The 22156-nt window shown below is 46.1% G+C and overlaps 1 protein-coding gene across 3 annotated transcripts in view; it reads right to left on the bottom strand.

Annotated features, from left to right (window-relative positions):
• The window catches only part of CACNA1A (calcium voltage-gated channel subunit alpha1 A), a 309344-nt gene that overhangs the window by 249117 nt on the left and 38071 nt on the right, over positions 1–22156 (bottom strand). For all 3 annotated transcript variants that reach the window (XM_025366939.1, XM_025366938.1, XM_025366937.1), the window contains exons 2-3: positions 8253–8358; positions 5714–5853 (exon numbers count right to left, since the gene is read on the bottom strand). In XM_025366939.1, the coding sequence (XP_025222724.1) occupies positions 5714–5853; positions 8253–8358 (246 nt within the window). The remainder of the gene's footprint in view (positions 1–5713; positions 5854–8252; positions 8359–22156) is intronic.

Here is a 22156-nt window from a genome sequence, read left to right on the forward strand (position 1 = left end):
GAGCGAGACTCCATCTCAAAAAAAAAAAAAAAAAAAAAAAACTACAGACCAGAAAAAAATATACATATATACAACTTTTTTCTTGCATAAAATTTCAGCAGATTCATTCATCCCAACAATGAGCTCTCACCCTTAGGATCTATTTGTTCTAGATGAAGAATTTCTCCTCTAGAGGAATGAATCTAGAATCTCCTTCATCAGATGACAGGAAAGTTGAAGAAAGGCCACCTTGTTGTAAGCAGGTGGATACGAACACTTACAAGTGACAAAGTGACCTATTGAATGACTGCCTTCAGTTTAATGATCACTTATTCGGACCCACTAGGTACCTGTATTAGTCAGGGTTCTTTAGTGGGACAAAACTAATAGGATAGATGTATATACGAAAGGGAGTTTATTAAGGAGAACTGACTCACACAATCACAAGGTAAAGTCCCACAATAGCCCATCTGCAGGCTGAAGAGCAAGGAAGCCAGTGGTGAATCCGTCCGAGTCTTCAAATCTCAAAAGTAGGAAGCTGACAGTGCAGCCTTCAGGCTGTGGCCAAAGGCCCGAGAGCTCCTGGCTAACCACTGGTGTAAGTCCATGAGTCCAAAAGCTGAAGAACTTGGAGTCTGATTTTAGAGGGCAGGAAGCATCCAGCACAGGACAAAGATGAAGGCCAGAAGACTCAGCAAGTCTGCTCTTTCCAACTTCTTCTGCCTGCTTTTATTCTGGCTGCACTGGCAGCTGATTAGATGGTGCCCACACAGATTGAGGGTGGGTCTGCCTCTCCCAGTCCACTGACTCAAATGTTAATCTCCTTGGGCAACACCCTCACAGACACATCCAGGAACAATACTTTGCATCCTTCGAGCTGATCAAGTTGACACTCAATATTAACCATCACACCACTCAGTAGTATATGAGTTTCCCTAAGTATTTCCATAACCATGTTATTATGAAAAACAAAAAACAGGGTTGCAAAAACCCATCAATGATAGACTGGATAAAGAAAATATGGTACATATACACCGTGGAATACTATGCAGCCATAAAAAAGAACAAGATCATGCCCTTTGCAGGGACATGGATGGAGCTGGAGGTCATTATCCTTAGCAAACTAATGCAGGAACAGAAAACCAAATATTGCGTGTTCTAAGTGGGAGCTAAATGATGATAACACATGGACACACAGAGGCGAACAACACGCACTGGGGCCTTTTGGAGGGTGGGAGGAGAGATAGGATCAAGAAAAATAACTAATGGGTACTAGGCTTAATACCTGGGTGATGAAATAACCTGTACAACAAACCCCCATGATACAAGTTTATCCATGTAACAGATCTGCACTTGTACCCCTAAACTTAAAATAAAAGTAAAACCAAAAAAAACACCACACAGGGATTTTTAAGGGATTTTTTTAAGGCTCCTTCCTGTCAGCAAGGTCAAGCCAGCCCCAGCCAGCAGAAGCCAGCCCCCAGGGAGCCTGAATTGGCGCAACCACTTTGCAGAGTAATTTGGCAATACCTACTGGGGCTGAGGATGCACACAGTATACAACTCAGCAGTTCCACTCCTGGGTGTGTACCCTAGAGAAACTCACTCGGGAGAAAGCAGGGACACTTTGCTCCAAAATTGCCCAAAGCTGGAAACAATCCAAATAAATAAATACAACGGCAGCATACTCCTACCACAGAATACTACACGGTCGTGAAAATGGATGCATGAAAACTATTCTCGTTAATCAGATTTATCTCATGTCGAACACAAAAGTCAGGTTAGAGAAATGTGAAGTTTGAAAAACAGTACCATGTATTTCTTTTTTTTCTTTCTTTTCTTTTTTAAATTTTTATTTCTTTATTTTTTGAGACAAGGTCTCACTCTGTCACCCAGGCTGGAGTGTAGTGGTGCAATCACAGCTCACTGCAGCCTTGACCTGCTGGGCTCAGGTGATCCTCCCACCTCAGCCTTTTGAGTAGCTGGGACTACAGGCATGCGTCATCATGCATGCTTGTTTTTGCATTTTTTGTATACATGGGGTTTCACCATGTTGCCCAGGCTGGTCTTAAACTCCTGGACTCAAGCAGTCTTCCTGCCTTGGCCTCTCAAAGTGCTAGGATTGCAAGTGTGAGCCACCACACCTGACCTTTATTTCAAACAAAAACAAAAACAAAAACAAAACATTATTTGTTAGGGACAGGGTCTTGCTCTGTTGCCTAAGCTGGAGTGCAGTCATTCACTACAATGACAACCTTCTGGGCTCAAGTGATCCTCCCGGCTTGGCCTCCTGAGTAGCTGGGACTACAGGAGCACACCACCATGCCCAGCTGATTATCTTATTACATTTTATTTCATTTTGTAGAGACGGGGTTTCACTACATTGGCCAGGCTGGTCTCAAACTTCTGGCCTCAAGTAATCCTTCCATCTTTGCCTCCAAAATTGCTAGGATTACAGGTGTGAGCCACCATTCCCAGCCCACATATTTCTTATCTACGTATGTAGTCAAAGTGTAAACTGTTCTCACTCTGATGCTATTTAAAAAACATTTTTAAGTGTAAAAATAGGTAGCATCTATTTCTTATATACTTAGGCAGCCAAAGTGTAAATACATAAATGGAAATAATAAACATAAAATTCAGGAAAGTGCCCCAGATGGGGGAGAGAAAGGAATGGGTCTAGGGAGGGAGAAAACAGGGATTAGAAAGGTTAGAAAGGTTTTGTATTGCTGGGTACAGTGGCTTATGCCTGCAATGCCAGCATTTTGGGAGGCTGAGCCAGGTGGACCACTTGAGGTCAGGAGTTCGAGACCAGCCTGGCCAACATGGTGTAAACCCGTCTCTACTAAAAATACAAAAATTAGCTAGGTGTTGTGGTACACGCCTGTAATTCAAGCTACTTGGGAGGCTGAGGCAGGAGAATCACTTGAACTTGGGAGGCAGAGGCTGCAGTGAGCCGAGATCGCACCACTGCACTCCAGCCTGGGAGACAGAGGGAGACTCTGTCAAAAAAAAAAAAAAAAAAAAAAAGAGAGAGAAAGGTTTTGTTTTGATGGCAGGTTACTCCATTACTTCTCTATCCTCAGTTCTCCCTATTCTTCTGGTCACCTTCTCTAGCCACATGAGCCTTCTTACTGTTGACCAAACACATCAGATACAGTCCAGCCTCAGAGCCTTTGCACTGGCTGTTCCCTTTGCCTGACACTCTGTTCCAGCTCTCCTCATGGCTCACTCACTCACCTCCCCTTAGGTTTTCATTCAGATGTCACATTCCCAGTGAAGCCTTCCCTGGCTTCCAGCACCCCTCACCCCTGCCTGCCACACATCCCATCCCTCCCCTGCTTTATTTTTCCTCTGTACCCCTCACCGCCATCTGACACACTTGATTCATCCATCAATTGTGTCCATCCCCATCAGTAGACTCGCAGCTCCATGAGAACAGGGGATTTTTCTATTTCGTTTACTGCTGTGTCCCAGAGCCTAGAACAGGACCTGGCACATAGAAGTGTTCAATAAATAGTCATTGAATAAATGAATGTATACACAGGTGTTTGTTCTATTATTCTCTACTTCTTTTTGCATGGGATCTTGCTAGCTTGCTCAAGCTGGTCTCAAACTAGTTAGGCTCAAGCCATCTTCCCTCTTCAGCCTCCTGAGTAATTGGGGTTACAGGTATGTGCCATTGTACCCAGCTTTACACATTTTTAATTTTTATTTTGTGGAGATGCGGTCTTGCTATGTTGCCCAGGCTGGTCTCAAACTCCTGGGCTCAAGCAATCCTGCCACCTTGGCCTCCCAATGTGCTGGGATACAGGCATGAGCCACCCTGCCCAGCTTTACATTTTGTAAACAATAAAAAAGTTAGCCACTAGGCTGTTTCCAGGTGAGCTTCCTGGTAGGGTAAGAGAAAAGTGCCCAGCACCATAATATGTCCTTGGAACCCATCAAGGTCCCAAGTCACTGAACTGTGAGCACAACCAACAAAGATCCCTCTGTGACCACCAAGCCCATGAGAGCTAGCCCAGAGTCCTTACAACAGACCACTGCCATCTGAAGGCCTCTACAGAAACAGCCCAATAGGCCACAGTTCCTTCTGTGAGAGGCAACATTGCTCTGAAACAAATCTGCATTCTGAGAGTCCAGCCAGCACAGCATGGGTGCTGCAACCCATCACATCCACCAAGAGAGACAGAACATGGAGCAGCAACAAAACATGGAGAGCTACGATCCTGTAAACGATTACTATGAAAAAGGTGTCCCAGTGAAGAAGGATCTTAGAATAGAAGAGCCCAGACTTAGCTCAGAGGAGAGCAGAGAGTGGGAAGAGGAGGAACCAGCCACTGGTAACAGATAGTAATGTCCCTACTGGAATCTAATAAAAGTCTTTAAGGTCCCTGACAGACTAGTGGGTCATTCTCCAAATCCATTTCCCTTTTCTTCTAAGCACAGTCTGATACTTCCCAGCTTCCCTTGCAGTGATGTGTGGTCATGTGACCCAGTTCTAGCCAACAGGATATTAATGAAACAGGTATGGGTCACACCCCTTCCAAACTCATAAACCTTCCCAAGTATCACCTTCTATGCTCATTTCTCCTTCCTGGTTTGATACAGACAAGCATGGAGTTATTGGATGCTGTGGGCTGACAATGAAGATCCACAATACGGCAAGGGTTAGGGTCCGTCAGTCATTGGAGCAGATGAACTTGCCAACTAGGAACAATTATTTTGGACTTTTTTTTTGAGATGGGGTCTTGCTCTGTTGCCCAGGCTAGAGTGTGGTGGTATGATCATAGCTCACTGCTCCCTCCAACTCCTGGGCTCAAGCAATTCTCCCAGGCATGTACCACCATGCCTGGCTAATTTTTATTTTATTTTATGTTTTAGTGATGGTGGGGGGGGTCTCACTATGTTGCCCAGGCTGGTCTTGAACTCCTGAGCTCAAGTGATCCTCCCATCTCAGCCTCCCAAAGTGCTGAGATTACAGGCATGCACCACCACACCCAGCTCACTTTTGAATTTTCTATGAGTGACAAATAAACTTCTGCTGTGTTTAAGTCATAATCTTTTGTTACACCAGCAAGTGCTACCTCATACAGGGTGCTTCAAGGAAAGCATACACACATTTCAACCACGGTTCATCATATATGGATCTGAAAACTCCTTGAAGACAGTGACTGTACCTTATTTAGCTTGCTTTTCTCCTTTGTCATAATCACAATCCCTTGCACCCAAACATTCTCAAAACACATTCACCAAGTTGAAATAAAAGCAAGATATCCTCAAGCAAATCAAGAGACCCATGCACGTACAACACTTAAAACCTTGAGTTCTGGAATGCATAATCTTCTGTTCATATCCCAGTTTCATCACTTACTTGCTTGGTGGCCTTAAGCAAGTTACGCTCTGAGTTTCCGATTCCTCAGTGGTCAGATGGGAATATTAATATTTCCCAATTCAGTGGGTTGTTGCAAGGATTAAATTAGAGAATGCGCATAAAGCACTCTGGAAGCAGCCAACGATAATGAGCTATTATTTTAATTGTAACAGAAAGCATCTGCTGTAATATACAGCTGAGATATGGATGTGGGGTGTTGGCAGAAAGGAGGCAGGTGCATAATGAGGGGAGGGAGAACACAAGGGCTCAGCCTTCCTGAGCCCGGCGCAAACCACACCAACCAAAAGCCTCGTAATCCTTCAGCTAGTTAAATCCAAAGAGTACAGCACGTGCCACTTACCCCGTTAGCACCACCACAAAGTCCATGACGTTCCAGCCATTCCTCAAGTAGGAGCCTTTGTGGAAGGCAAACCCAAGGGCAATGATTTTAATTCCAGCCTCGAAACAAAAAATTCCAATGAAGTATGGTTCTGTGTCATCCTGGAAGGGAGAGAACGCAAGGTCAGCGTCTTGGGCTGGGCAGATGTTGGCAAGACCAGGGAACCAGCCCATCTAGAAATCAGTATCCACCACCGTCTCACTTCCCTTGACCCTCCTGCACTCACCACCCCTCACTGCCTCTTGCAGAGTTCTCTTGTCCAAAGCCTTTTGCAAGCAAAGCCAATGCTCAGAGAAGGCAACTTCCTCCTTCATTCCTTTTGGGCCAACGTCACATATCACTTGGCCAAACAGAATTGCTTGTTTGCACCTGCTTTATTCAATACGACAGTCACAGGCCACATGTGGCTATTTCAATTAAAATTAATTTAAATGCAGTAAAATTTAAAAACGCAGTTCTGCAGTCACACTGGCTACATTTCAAGTGACGATCCTACTGGACAGGGCAGATGGAGATCATTTCTGTGACTGCAGAAAGTTCTAATGGAAAGCATTGGTTTAGAGGATTTACTTGTCACACGCAGCGTTCAAGGCATTTGAGGCTGGAGCTTGTGCGTTGACCTCACTCCTAAATCTGACCCCTTAGGATGGTTCTCAGCTGGTAGATTGTTAAAGGTTTGGAATAGGAGTTCTGTACTGGCTGATAAGTGGCCAGTATCCTCACCTCCAGTTCCTCTGCAGAACCTCCAGCTGCTTCTGGCTTCCAGCTGATAATCTATCATATTTGAAATTAAGCTATAAGCTCTTCTCCATCAGAGCCCCTACGTGAACGTCTTCCCATCTGTTACAACGTTTCTCAAGCTTCAATCATTTCATTCTGCCTGAATGATTTTTTTTCCATATCAGCTTGCCACTGGTACGTCTATTTGCTTACCAGTCTTTCAACGGACTCTTTTTTTTTTTTTTTGAGACAGAGTCTTGCTCTGTGCCACAGGCTGAAGTGCAGTGGCCTGATCTCAGCTCACTGCAAGCTCCGCCCCCCCGGGTTCACGCCATTCTCCTGCCTCAGCCTCCTGAGTAGCTGGGACTACAGGCGCCCGCCACCTCGCCCGGCTAATTTTCTTGTATTTTTAGTAGAGACGGGGTTTCACCGTGTTAGCCAGGATGGTCTCGATCTCCTGACCTCGTGATCCGCCCGTCTCGGCCTCCCAAAGTGCTGGGATTACAGGCTTGAGCCACCGCGCCCGGCCCAACGGACTCTTTTTATTTAGCATTATTTTAAGTGAAAATGCAAAGGTCTAGACATCATAGGTTTGCTAGACTAGTTATAGTTTTTAGAAGACTGTGACCTTGTGAAATGTATGTTGGGCCTTTGACATTGTTTCCTGGTGTACAACTCCTAAAATCCTTGGGATCTCCAAAGGGATGTCTTTTTGTAGGCTAAGGACTGACTGACGGCTGGCAGCTTCTAGGTAGCTTCAGGATGGGGGCTGGTCACCGGGAAAACCAAGGCATGATTAGAGGGTTGGATTTAAATCATTCATTGGTGATCAACTTGATTTTCAGCTCCTCTGCCCTTCCAGAGGTTGGGGGGTGGGGCTGAAAGTCCTAACCCTCGAATCATGCCTTGGTCTTTCTGGTGACCAGTCCCCCTCCTGAAGCTACCTGGAAACTGCCAGCCACACCCTTCTCCCGTATCTCAGCCTATGCATCGCTTCATCTGTATCCTTTGCAATATTCTTTTTTCTTTCTTTCCTTTTTTTTTTTTCCCCCCCCCGAGACACAGTTTCACTCCTGTTGCCCAGACTGGAGTGCAATGATGTGATCTTGGCTCACTGTAACCTCCGCCTCCCACGTTCAAGCGATTCTCCTGCCTCAGCCTCCCAAGTAGCTGGGATGACAGGTGTGTGCCACCATATCCAGCTAATTTTGTATTTTTTTTTTTTAGTAGAGACAGGCTCTTACCATGTTGGTCAGGCTGGTCTCGAACTCCTGACCTCAAGTGATCTACCTGTCTTGGCCTCCCAAAGGACTGGGATTACAGGCGTGAGCTACCGTGCCTGGTCAAGACATAATTATTAACATTAACAATGTTCATTTGAGTATACTGCCTGAAATTATGCCATATGCCAAAATAGGCAGTTTGAGACCAGCCTAAGCAACCTAGTGAGACCCTCATCTCTACAAAAAAGACAAAAATAAGAAAATTAGCTGGGCATGGTGGCACCTGTAGTCCCTGCTACTCAGAAGGCTGCAGTGGGAGGATGGCTTGAGCCCAGGAGGTGGAGGCTGCAGTGAGCTATGATTAAACCACTGCACTCCAGCCTGGGTGACAGAGCGAGATTCTGTTTCAAGAAAAAAATAAAAAAGAAATTTAGGTTTCCCATGATCTGGCTCTGGGCTCCAGGACTGTGAGCCTCCTGTGTGCCCTGCTCCACTCCCCCAAAAATCAAAGTCCTGCTAAAGCCAAGGAGAAGCCCCCGAGAAAAGACACCACTCACCAGCCGTTCAGACATCGGGGTCTTGTCATCATCAGGCAGATGCTGCTCCAGTGCAAGGACGATGCAATTCGCTATGATGGTGGCTAAAATCATATATTCAAAGGGAGTATTGGGGAATTAAGGAAAAATCTTGTTTAAAGAAAAGAAGGGTGTTTGGAGGGGCACCCACGCCCAGTGACCCCAATAGAAAGATCTCAAGCCCTCCAGATCCTCCCAACTCATCAGTACAGGTGGAATTATTCTTTCTCGTCTCCGGAGTAGATCCCTGCAGATCTCAAACCCAGAGCAGGTGAGTTCTAAAGGGAAATGCGGATATTCACCTTCTATCTCACCAGCAATATTCATGGAACACATATTCATTCAGTACCTGCTGCGTGCCAGACTCTGTTCTGGGCTAGGGACACAGCTGAGAGCAAAGCAGACAAGAGAAGCTTCCTCCTGCTTCCTAGAGGAGGAGCAAATAATTGAGATAACTACATCATGTATACTACGTTATACAGTACACTGCATGTACCATGTTATATAGTACATCATATATTCTATGTTATGTAGTAAGATGGTGAAGGCTATAGACAGTGGAAAGGGTCAGGGCTGCAATTTCAAATATAGTGGCAGAGCCCAGCATGATGGCCGGCACCTGTGGTCCCAGCTACTTGGGAGGCTGAAGCGAGAGAATCGCTTCAGCCGAGGAGGTGGAGGCTGCAGCGAGCAATGACTGTACTGCTGCACACCAGCCTGGGTGGCAGAGGGAGGCTCTGTCTCAAAAAAAAAAAAAAAAAAAAAAGATAAATTAAAAATAGACAAATATAGGCCGAGGTGGGTGGATCACTTGAGATCAGGACTTCAAGACCAGCCTGGCCAATATGGTGAAACCCTGTCTCTACCAAAAATACAAAAATTAGCCAGGCGTGGTGGCACACACCTGTAGTCCCAGCTACTTGGGAGGCCGGGGCAGGAGAATCGCTTGAACATGGGAGGTGGAGGTTGCAGTGAGCCGAGATCAAGTCACTGCAGTCCAGCCTGGGCAACAGAGCAAGAGACTCCATCTCAAAAATAAATAAAATAATAAATAAGTAAGTAAATAAATAAATAAATAAATAAATAAAACATTGTGATCAGATTTGACACCTAACGCATGAGCCACAGAAGAAAAAACAGATACACTGGGCTTCATCAAAATTTAAACCTTTTGTGCATCAGAGGACACTATCAAGAAAGTTAAAAGACAAGTAACAGAATGGGAGAAGCTATTTGCAAATCATGTATCTGATAAGGGTCTAGTACCAGGAATATATAAAGAACATTTACAACAACAACAAGATAACCCAACTGAAAAATGGACAGGAGGCTGGAATAGATATTTCTCCAAAGAAGACAGTCAAATGGCCAATAAGTACATGAAGGTATTAGTGATCTGGGAAGTGCAAATCAAACCCCAATGGGATACAGCTTCACACCCACAAGGATAGCTAAAATTAAAAACAAACAGAAAACAAGTGTTGGTGAAGATGTGACGAAATTGAAACCCTCGTGCTGGTGGGAATATAAAATGGTGTAGCTGGCCAGGTGCGGTGGCTCACGCCTGTAATCCCAGCACTTTGGGAGGCTGAGGTAGGAGGATTACTTGAGCACAGGAGTCTGAGATCAGCCTAGGCAATAAAGTGAGACTCTATCTCTACAAAAAATATAAAACATTAGCCGGGCATGGTGGCGCAGGCCTATAGTGCCAGCTACTTGGGAGGCTGAGGAGAGACGATTGCTTGAGCCCCAGGAGGTTGAGGCTACAGTGAACCGTGACTGCACCACTGCACTCCAGCCTGGGCAATGGGAGTGAGTTCCTGTCTCAAAACGACAACAACAAAAACAACAACAACAACAAAACAACATCAGTGCAACTGCCATAGAAAACCATTTGTTGATTCCTCAAAACGTTAAACACAAAGTTACCATGTGACACAGTAACTCCATTCCAAGGTATAAACAGGGAAGGATGGTAAGACAGGTACTCCAACAAACACTCATACACAAATGTTCACAGCAGCACTATTCACAATAGCCGAAAGATGGAAACAACCTAAATTTCATCAATGGATGAATGGATAAACAAATGTGGTCTACCCATAGAAGTGAATAGTATTCAGCCAGAAAAAGGAATGAAGTAGGCCGGGCATGGTGGCTCATGCCTGTAATCCCAGTACTTTGGGAGGCCAAGGCAGGCAGATCACCTGAGGTTGGGAGTTCAAGACCAGCCTGACCAACATGGGGAAACCCTGTGTCTACTAAAAAAAATACAAAATTAGCTGAGCGTGGTGGTGCATGCCTGTAATCCCAGCTACTCAGCAGGCTGAGGCAGGAGGATCGCTTGAACTCGGGAGGTGGAGGTTGTGGTGAGCCGAGATTGTGCCATTGCATTCCAGCCTGGACAACAAAAGCAAAGCTCTGTCTCAAAGAAAAAAAAAAAGAAAGAAAGAAAGAAAAAAAAAGGAGGAATGAACCTCGAAAGCATTACGCCAAGTGAAAGAAGCAGACATAAAATACCCCATATTGTATGATTCCATGTATATAAAATGTCCCAAATAGGCACATCCAGAGGTAGACAGCAGATTTGTTGTTCCTGGGGAATGGGAAGGGAAATGGGAGTGACTGCGTAATGTTTTTGAACGAGATGAAGGTGATAGCTACACAACATTGTGAATGTACTAAATGCCTCTCCCTCCCCTCTCCTTTCTTTTTTTGTTTATTTTTATTTTTTTAAAGAAACATGATTTTGCTCCGTCACCCAGGCTGGGGTGCAGTAGCATGATCACAGCTCGCTGCAGCCTTGAATTCCTAGGCTCAAACAATCCTCCTGCCTCAGCCTCCTGAGTAGCTGGGACTATAGGTGCACGCCACCGCGTGTACCTAATTTTTTTTTTTTTTTTTTAAGAGACGGAGTCTTACTTTGCTGCCCAGGGTGGTCTTGAACTCCTGGGCAACCTTCCTTCCTCAGCCTTCCCAAGTGCTGGGATTACAGGCATGAATCACTGTGCCCAGCTCTAAATGCCACTTTAAAATGGTTAATTGTATTATATTAATTTTACCTCAATTAAAAAAAAATTACAGTAATCAGGGCAGACCTCTGAGAATCTGCTCTTCCAAGACCCGAGGCAGGGGAAGGGTCATCCACGTCCATATCTCTATGTGCCCCATTTGCATTCTCTCCAGTTTGCACAGGTAAACTCCTCCCTGCATCCTGGGAACTGTCATCTGGGTCGAGGAGGCCTCCCTCCCTAGTGTCCCACCAGAGGATCTGCAGGGCAGGTAGGGAGGGTCTATCCTGTTCATTTCATATTAGCTCCTGACCTGCTGATCAGCCGGTGAATGGGAATATCCACTGTCCCCCTGCCACACCCCTCAGAAGTGTGCCACTCCAACAGGCGTATGGATCTGGCGATCTCTGAGAAGGAGGTGTAGGCACTGGAGAAGGGGCTGCTTGAGTGAAAACGCCATACGGTGTTGGTTACTCTGGAGCAGGTTTTCCCAACCTCAGCACTAGGTTTAGGGGTGGATCCTTCTCCTTGGTGGGGCTGTCTGGGCACTGCAGTACGTTCAACAGTATCCCTGGGCTAGATGCCAGTAGCATCCCCTCCTGTCCAGTGATGACAACCTCAAGTGGTCTCTAAACATTGCTGAGTGTCCCCTGGGGGCACTGAAATCCCATGTTCCGTAGGGAGATCAATTAGTGCATCTTGGGGAACTTGACCATGCTAAACCTCTCCCCTCCTCCTAGCTCTATCCTTTGGAAAATTAATTGGTTTCAGTCTCCTCTTCTGCCCTGGAGTTAGGTTTGGCATTTTGGAAGCACCATACAACCATCCCTTCCAGGCCGGAGGGAGAGTGGAACCCGCTTTCCAGGTGGGAAAACGGAGTGTGAAACAGAAACCCCCTCCGTAAACTCTCGGAAAGCCAGGAAAACCAGGCCTCCTTTTGTCACCAGCTTCAGCTTCTGCCTCCAGCTGAAAGCAGCTGAAGGCGAGCTCCACGCACACTCTGAAAAGCAAAATCTGAGACTCAGGGCAATTTGGGGAGCCAACAAAAGCTGGCCTTGCCGACGATCATCTCTGATTGGCTTTCTGCCTCCGAGCTGACAGGCATTAGGAGCCCAGAGAACAAAGCTGGGCCGTGTTGCACAAATACTCCACTCTGCCTCACCCTGCAGCCCGGAAAATAAGAGACAATATTTGTACACAGAGCAGCAACGCCAAGCCCTTCCCTGGTCTCCTCTCACTATGATTTGAAGCTGACTTCGCTTCCTCTCCCTGCCAACTCAGTCTCCTTACACGCGCTTCTACCATCCCACTCCTCCGGTTCCCTGGCCTCCTGCCCCTCAATGGCAGGGATGTGACTTCCTTTGGATCGGCTCCGGCACTGAAGGTTCCAGGAAGAGTCCCAGAAGGCCACCATGCAGCATGCAGCACTTTCCTGGGCTGCAATATCAGGGTTTCAACCAGTCAGTGTCGCCTGGATTTCAGACCCAGGGCGCTCCGGGTATGGCAATGAAACCTTAGCACATAGGCAAAAAGAAAGAGGTTCTTATCTCCCACCTTGCTTCATTTTCTTACTTCTTGTAAAACACAGATACTCACACTGCTTCTCCAACATCATCCTCTCTCCCTCTGCTCACCCACACACCAGCAAGTGTCCACAGACATGCCCCAGATGGACATCTGCAACAAAGACCTTAGACCCTTGCTACTCAAAGTGTGGTCCCAGAACCAGCACCTGTTAGGAATGTAGCCTCAGGCCCCGCATCCACCTGCTGAGTCAGAATCTGCATTTAAAAAGATCGCCAGGGGATTTGTGTGCACCGGGAAGTTTAGGAAGTGCTAAGTGCCTCTATTTCAGGGGTAGAAGGAGGAGCTCAGGTAATTGCGGTTTTGAGTCATCCAGAAAGAGGTGGGGGTTCCTCTTTCTCCTCCAAGCTTTCTCCTCCACATTCTGACCCCAGGGGGAGAACTGAAGAGCCCTGGGTACCAGCCTTCTGCTCCCACTTGGGTAAAGAGCCTGAGAAGAAACCCAAGATTTTGAAGATATAAGAGCAATGTTGGAATGAGACAAAAGCAGAAAAGAAAATTTCAGCCTAACGCATGTGGAAGTATTCAAAGCCTTCCCATGGATCCCATCTCACTCAAAAGCAAAACCAAAGTCCTCCCAGCACCAGCAAGGTGCATGACCTGCTCCCATTACCTCCCTCCCCTCATCTCCTCTCTTCTCTCCCTTAGTCACTCAGCTCCGGCAACATCGGCCTCCCCTTTATTCCCCAAACTCCCCAGGCACATTTCTACCCAGGGACCTTTGCACCTGCTGTTCATTCTCCTGGAATACTCTTTCCTCAGACATCCACATGACTCCCTCCCTCACTTCCTTTAGGCCTTTACTCAAAGGTCATATCCATCAACCCCCTTTGCCTGCTTCTTTTTTTCTTTATTTCCCCTCCCCAGACAAGCATCTGCTATTTTTTTCCTTCTTTATCTTGTTCCCTGTCTCTCCCACGAGACTGCACGCTCTATGCACGTGGGGACTTTTTGTCTACTTTGTTCATTGCTTCATCCTCTGTGCCCAGGAGAGCATTCACTATATAGTAGATGTTCAAAAAAACACCGGTGGAAGGGTCTGGCGTGATGGCTCACACCTGTAATCCCAGTACTTTGGGAGGACGAGGCAGGCGGATCAGCCAGAGGTCAGGAGTTTGAGACCAGCGTGGTCAACATGGTGAAACCCCATCTCTACTAAAAATACAAAAATTAGCTGGGCATAGTGGGAGATGCCTGTAATCTCAGCTACTCGGGAGGCTGAGCCAGGAGAATCACCTGAACCCGGGAAGCGGAGTTTGCAGTGAGCCGAGATCACGCCACTGCACTCCAGCCTGGATAACAGAACGAGACTCCGTCTCAAAAACAAAGCAAAACAAAACAAAAATCACCGGTGGAGGAAATGAAGGAAGGGGGTATGGGTCCTCCTGCCTATAAACCCTGACCTCATCTCAAGCCAAGTCTCCATGAGCATGTTAAGGACACAGTGAAACCCCCTGAAATATGCAATGATGTACTTGGTGCCCAGATGAAAGAAAGATGGGCTGCTGAGTTCTTGGTGTGGTAAGAGATGCCTCGCCCTAGGCAGAAGTCAAAGGTTGCACTGGGTAGTCGAGCTGGGGGGTGGCGAGGCTTTCTCAGCCCGACCTCAAGTCATGCCTGATCCTCCCGATTTAGAAAGCCTGAGTTCTAACTCACAGCTGCGGTGAGCAATGCCTCTGTTAGCTGAGCTGAGCCTTTCTGCTTCCTGATTGGCTCAGAGAGAAAGCACCTGTGTCAGCGGGATCCAGAAAAATCAGCTATCCTAGGAGGCCAAAGGGGGGCAGGGGCTGAAAGAAGAGAAGCATCCCTAATGGAAGGAAAAGCTGGCTCCCGAAATGGCTCTCGGAAGTCAGGATAGCAGACAGCCCTGCAGGCAGGTGAGGAGATACAGAGCTCAATACACAACGAAATTGATCAGGACCTGCAGAGGCCCGGGAGAGAGGCTGTATGTGACCCTGGAAAAGACCAAGCGATTCTGCGTAGGGAAGAAGGAGGGCTTGCATCTGTGAACAGGACCTTGCTCTTGGGATTCAGGACATCAAGGAAAATTCTCAAAGTGGGCATGGCTGATGGCTCCCATCCCTTAGCAAGACATTGCAGTGTCCAAGTAATCCTTGCAGCCCTCTGTGATGCTCTTCACCCTCATCTCATTTCAAACCTCCTGTGGTTGGTGTGAAAATCAAATCAGGTTTGTCAACTCTTTGTGACCTTGTTTCCACTATGGGGGCTGCTGATGGGTGGGTTGTAAGAAAACAGATACTTGTAGCAGTCAACCAGGTCATTGAGCTTGTAGGAAGAATCCAAACAGACCTTATTTTCATGTTAGTTCCATGCTCATCACAATCACCAGGAAAAGAGCAGGGGGTACCGGGACTCTAGATATATGGGTTTAAGACATATTCCTTGGTCCACTAAACACATGCCCCAATTTCACTCTGCAATATGATCAACTATTATGGGGCCATTAACAAGCACAGCAACCATGATTACAGCTGCCTTGTTTCCAAGTGCTTCTTTGGGCAGATACCATGGTAAGCATCTTGTTTCAGTTAATTCCTTGCAACAAGGTGGGTTCTGTGGTAAGCCCCATTTTCCACATAAGAAAATCCAGGCTCAGAGAGATTAAACAAGTTGCTCAAGGTCACATAGGAGGTACTGGCAGAGTTCGGGCTCACACCCAGGTCTGCCCAACTCCACAGTCTATGCCTTTTTGTTTTCGTTTTTTTTTTTTTTGGTCAGGGTATTGCTCTATTGCCCAGGTTGAAATGCAGTGGCATGATCACAACTCATTGTAGCCTTGATCTCCCAGGCTCAAGCGATCCACCCACTTCAGCCTCCTGAGTAGCTGGGACTACAGGTGCATGCCAACACACCTAGCTAATTTTTAACATTTTTGTAGAGATGAGGGTCTCACCATGTTGCCCAGGCCGGTCTTGAACTCCTGGGCTCAAGCAATCCTCTCACCTTGGCCTTTCAAAGTGCTGGGATTACAGGTATGAGCCCACAGTCTACACTTTTAAGCTGGTGGTCCCCAAAGACCACTCAGGAGCTACCCTGGTTAAAAGATGAATGATTTTGCCTTTATTTAAAAAAATAAAATACAAGTACACCTGGGGCCCTAACCATACGGATTAGACCAAATGGGTTACACCTCGCCCAAGTCCCAACCAACTGCCACAACTTAGTAAAGGCCAACCATTGCATGCTAGTCCACACCCTCATAAGCCCAACTCAAGTAGGAATTATTAATGACTATTTCAACTTCCAATAATCCAAACAGTCTCCAGTTCCCAGACATGGGCTTCAAACTCTTCGACACACAGTTCTAACCAAAACGAAGCCTGGAAAAGATCTCTCCTCTCGTTGATCAGCCCAAGCCTCTTAGCAGGGATGGCGTGCAAACAAGGGCAATCCTAGCGCCGCCCGGGATGTTTTCAGCACCACGGCCAGCGGCAAAGAGGCACAAGTTTAATTTCACTTGCACCCAGGGATGGGAAGCCCCAGGGAGAGAAAACAAACCCAGCAGCAAGTATTAACACTCTCTGAGACATCTGCAAAGACCTACATTTCACTTACAGGGTATAGGCGAAAAAGATTAATCATGTCATCAGGAGAATCAAATGAAGAGAAAATTAAAAACTGAGTATCAAATAGGGTTTGTGTGTCATTTGTTTTTTCATATTATCCAAGAATGTCCAACACTTTGGTTCTGAAATGAGAAGTCTACTCAGGGCTGCTAAGTCATGCTTCTGCTTAGAACACTGGCAATATCTGCATTAAAAAATAGTAGCGTAGAGGAGTTGAAAGGATTTGGGGATCAGACGTGGCTTTGACCTTGAGCAAGGCAGTTTCCTTCTCTAAGCCTCAGTTTCCTCATATGTAAAAGGTAGGAAATAGCACCAACCTCATAGGTTGTGTGAGAATGGAATGAGTTGATATACACCGTAATCTATTACAGGGCCCTGCATATAGTAAGTGCTCAATAAATGAGTGTTTCATATTGTTTACTTTAGTTCCTGTGATGACTAGAAAATTTAATGTGGGCCAAACGCAGTGGCTGATGCCTATCATCTCAGCCCTTTGGGAGGTCAAGGCAGAGGATCGCTTGGGGTCAGGAGTTTGAGGCCAGCCTGGGCAACACAGCAAGATCCTGTCTCTACAAAAATACTAAAACTAGCTAGGCATGTTGGCACATGCCTGTAGTCCTAGCTACTCGAGAGACTGAGGCAGGAAGACTGCTTGAACCCAGGAGTTGGAAGCTGCATTGAGCTATGATCAGACCATGACACTCCAGTCTGGGCAACAGAGCAAGACCCTATCTCTTAAAATAAATAAATAAATACATTTTTTTTAAAAAAGAAAACTTAATGTGCTTATAAAAATAGGATACAATTCATCTCATTGTAATCATGCAATAAATGTCCATTATTTTATGACAATTGCTGCTAATAGTAAATAACTTTTCCTATTTTTGCCTTTCTAGGTCTTGGTTCCTTTTCTTTTCTTTCCTTTTCTTTTGGTTTCTTTACTTTTCTTTTCTTTTTTTTCTTTTCGAGATGGAGTCTTGCTCTGCCGTCCAGGCTAGAGTGCAATGGTGCGATCTCGGTTGACTGCAGGCTCCACCTCCTGGGTGCAAGCAATTCTCCTGCCTCAGTCTCCTGAGTAGCTGGGATTACGGGTGTGCAGCACCATATCTGGCTAAATTTTTGTGTTTTTTGGTAGAGACAGGGTTTCACCATGTTGGCCAGGCTAGTCTTGAACTCCTGACCTCAAGTGATCCATCCACCTCGGCCTCCCAAAGTGCTGGGATTACAGGTGTGAGCCACTGCGCCCAGGCTTAGTTCCTTTTCTTCAAGGAGGGAGGGAAGGGACAACACCTACCATCATCATAACTGAATAGACCTTCTCTCAAATCTGAAATGTTTCCAAGAATATACTGCAGTGGATGTGTGTGGTCCACTCACTGAATATTAGACTCGAAATACATGTTGCCAAAAAAAATCTTCATTGGACATTTCATGTAAATGGAATTACACACGATGTTGCCTTTTGTGTCTGGCTTCTTTCACTCAGCATCAACTATTTTGTTTTGTTTTGCTTTGTTTTTTGAGATAGGGTCTCACTCTGTTGCCTAGGCTGGAGTGCAGTGGCATGATATTGGCTCACTGTAGCCTCGGCCTCCTGGGCTCAATCGGTCCTCTTGCTTCAGTCTTCTGAATAGCTGGGACTACAGGGACATGTCATCACACCTGGCTAGTTTTTTGCAAATTTTTTTGTAGAGATGGGGTTTTGCTATGTTAGCCAGGGTGGTCCCGAATACCTGGACTCAAGCGATCCGCCCACCCCAGCCTCCCGAAGTGCTGGGATTACAGGCGTAAGCCACTGTGCCCGGCCACATCCTATTTTTGAGGTTCATCTGTGTTGTAGAAAGGATTGGTATTTCATTCCTTTTTAAGGCAGACTAATATCTGAGGAAGATATATCACGCTTTGCTTATCTGTTCATCCATGGATGGACTTTTGGGCTATCTTATCCCGTTGACTACCTAGAATAGGTAAATCCATAGAGACAGAATGCAGATGGGTGGTTGCCAGAGGCTGGAGAAAGGTGGCGGGGAGGGGAGAAGGGGAGAGACTGCTTAATGGGTACAAGGTCTCCTTTAGGGGTGGTGAAAATGTTTGGAGCTAGACAGAGGTGGTGGTTACATAACAGCTGGAGTGCACTAAACGCCACTGAGCTGTTCACTTTAAAATGGTTAATTTTATGTTATGTGAATTGCTCCTGATTTTTTTAAAAATCCCATTTTGGTTTTGCTTTTTTTTTTCTTTCCCTTTGACTCTCTCCTCAGGGTTCCCATCGTGGGCCTTTACTCATTGCACTCTACCCTGGGCGACAGAGTGAGGCTCTGATTTTTTTTTTTTTTTTTTTTTTAAGGAGTCTTGCACCCAACCTGGGTCAGCACCCAGGCTGGAGTACATGGAGTGCAGTGGCACAATCTTGGCTCACTGCAGCCTCCATTTCCTGGGTTCAAGCTATTCTCGTGCCTCAGCCTCCCTAGTAGCTGGGATTACAGTCACCAAAGACCACACCTGGCTAACTTTTGCATTTTTAGTGGAGTTGGGGTTTCACCATGTTGGCCAGACTGGTCTCGAACTCCTGACCTCAAGTGATCTGCCCACCTCAACCTCCCAAAGTGCTGGGATTACAGGTGTGAGCCACCGCGCCCAGCCGAGACTGTCTTTTAAAATACTGCTGCTGCTGCTACTACTACGACTACTTTCATCAATAATAATAATACTAATCATCATCATCATCATCATCACCATCTGACCACACATCCTTGTGCACTTGTGAGAATTTTTCTGCAGAACAAATTCCATGATATGAAATTGCTGATTTTTTTCCTCTGAGCCCTCAACCACTTAGAGAAGCATGATACGGATGGTTTTCAAGAGTCCCTCCCTCTCTCTTTTAAATTTCCATTTTATATTATTTATTTATTTATTTATTTATAGAGATGGGGTCTTGCTATGTTGCCCAGGCTAGTCTCAAACTCCTGGGCTCAAGCGATCCTCCTGCCTCCCCACCTCCCAAAACACTGGGATTACGGGCGTGAGCCACTGTGTCCAGCTAGAGAGAAGATAATGTTTTAATAAAAGCTGAAGGAGGCAAGGGAATGAACCCTGTTTCTATCTGGGAGAAGAGTAACCCAGGAGGGGAAGCAGCCAGTACAAAGAATGTGTGTGGAAAAAAATCTGAAAGACAAACACGAAATTGCTAGCAGAGGTTATCTCCGGGAGGTGGGATGGGGTAAGAGCTTTTCACCTTCTAAATGACACACTACACATTTTTAAAACGTTTTAAAAGCCACACAAAACAATGAGCCCATATTCTTTTCATAATTAAAACTTTTTTTTTAAAGGGGGATGCCAGGAATGGTGGCTCACACCCGTAATCCCAGCTACTAGGGAGGCTGAGGCACAAGGATCACTCAAGTCCAGGAGGTCGAGGCTGCAGTGAGCTGTGATCACTTCACTGCACTCCAGCCTGGGTGACACGGTGAGACCTTATCTTTGATAATAATAATCTCACCATACATCCTTGTGCACTTGTGATAATTTTCCTGCAGCATAAATTCCAAGATGTGAAGTTGCTGGGTGTCAGAGGGGATGCACACTGACTTTTTTTTTTTTTTTTTTTTTTGGAGACAGAGTCTCACTCTGTCGCCCAGGCTGGAGTGCAGTGGGGTGATCTCGGCTTACTGCAGCCTCTGCCTCCTGGGTTCAAGTGATTCTCCTGTCTCAGCCTCCCGATTAGTTGGGATTACAGGCACCTGCCACCACACCCTGATAATTTTTTTATTTTTAGTGAGGATAGGCTTTTACCACGTTGGCCAGGCTGGTCTCGAACTCCTGACCTCAGGTGATCCACCCACCTCGGCCTCCCAAAGTGCTGAGAATACAGGCGTGAGCCACCGTACATGGCCCACATTAGATATTTTCTGGAGATTTACAGGGCTACATTTTCCAGTTTTTAAAAAGTGAGATGAGTGTGTGTGTGCGCGTCTGTGTGTGTACCTTCTGAAATTAAATCCATAATTTAAATGTATAAATTCCTCTGGGCCAAAAAGTTTAAACATGGAAGAATTAACATGACTCCTGGAAAACACAAATACACAAAAGTAAAATAAAGATCTCTTGATGAAAACAGAAAGAAGAAAAAAAAAAAAAAAAACCAGCAACAACAAACCAAAATTAAAAAAAAAAAAAAAAAAACCAGCAACAACAAGCCAAGTTTTAAACAAAAAGTATTCATCAATTTTCAAACTCCCGGGTTCTGGGAAGACAGGGAGGAGTAAGGATGCTTTGGAGTCAGATTCCAAACAAGAACTGAAGACTTTCTCCCTGTTTCTCTTTTTTTCCAGGTCAGTAAAGTTCTCTAGGGACCTCTGAGTGGTGTGAGGTCTCTGTCTCCTGATTCAATTTTCAACCACTTTCCTTTATATGTTCACTCTACCAAGGGGAGTCCTTTTCCTCTCTGCCATAGTGACATCCCTGTTCAGTGGTCAGTAAAATCCTCCAGTTCCCTGGCCTCTCTCTACACAGTTCATCTACTTCATGGTTTAAACTTAAACCTGGAGGTCAGCTGCGGTGGCTCACACCTGTAATCCCAGCTCTTTGGGAGGCCAAGGTGGCCGGATCACTTCACATCAGGAGTTTGAGACCAGCCTGGCCAACATGGTGAAACCCTGTCTCTACTAAAAATACAAAAGTTAGCTGGGCATGGTGGTGTGTGCTTGTCATCCCAGCTACTTAGGAGGCTGAGGCAGGAAAATTGCTTGAACCCAGGAGGTGGAGGCTGCAGTGAGCCGAGATCGTGCCACTGCACTCCAGTCTGGGTGACAGAGCGAGACTGTGTCTCAAAATTAAACAAAACAAACAAAAAAAACCCTTTAACCTGGAAATTCCCTGCAGACCATCAACTCTAAGACCAAGGTGAGGCCACTGGCAGCCTCAAATTTGTTCCCAAGTATAAAAGGAAAACCCAGCTCTGGAAGATGTCCACCATCATGGTCCCCAGAAAAACCAGTGAGAAGGGACCCAAGAAAGCAACAGAATCAAAGACCTTCCCAACCCAGATAAGGTGGAAAAGGTGCCCCCAAGAAGTCAGGTGAGGTGAGGAGGGCTCCCTCAAAAGCAGCTGTAGCCAAGAAGGCTCCCAAGAAAGTCAGCAAAGCCAAGAAGGTCTTCCTTAAACCAGCCAATGCCATGAAGGTCCCTCCCAGTGCTGCTGGGCTCAATGGGAAGTCCAAAGTCAGAAGTAGCACCAGCAGCCAAGATCCTGAGATCCACAGGAAAACAGAAGGTGGGAGCTAAGACTCCGATGGAACCTGTTAACATTTGATGACCTCCAATTTCCCTGTGGAGAGACCATGGTCCATGCTTGTCCCCTGCTTCCTTGATCACTGGAGGATGTCCCTACCTCTTCATTAATAACCAATGTCTCCTCCAAGCCACTCCAGCTATGCATGCTCAGAAGCTACACCAGCCACCTCCAAAACACCCGTTTCCAGCATCCTTGTCTTGAACCACCTTCTTTTTTTTTTTTTTTTTTTTTTTTGAGACAGAGTCTTGCTTTGTCACCCAGGCTGGAGTGCAGTGGCGCGATCTTGGCTCACTGCAAGCTCTGCCTCCCGGGTTCACGCCATTCTCCTGCCTCAGCCTCCAAAATAGCTGGGACTACAGGTGCCCGCCACCACTCCCGGCTAATTTTTTTTCTTTTTTTTTTTGT

Source organism: Theropithecus gelada, chromosome 19 (assembly GCF_003255815.1).
Source record: "Theropithecus gelada isolate Dixy chromosome 19, Tgel_1.0, whole genome shotgun sequence".
In the NCBI taxonomy this organism is placed as follows: domain Eukaryota; kingdom Metazoa; phylum Chordata; class Mammalia; order Primates; family Cercopithecidae; genus Theropithecus; species Theropithecus gelada.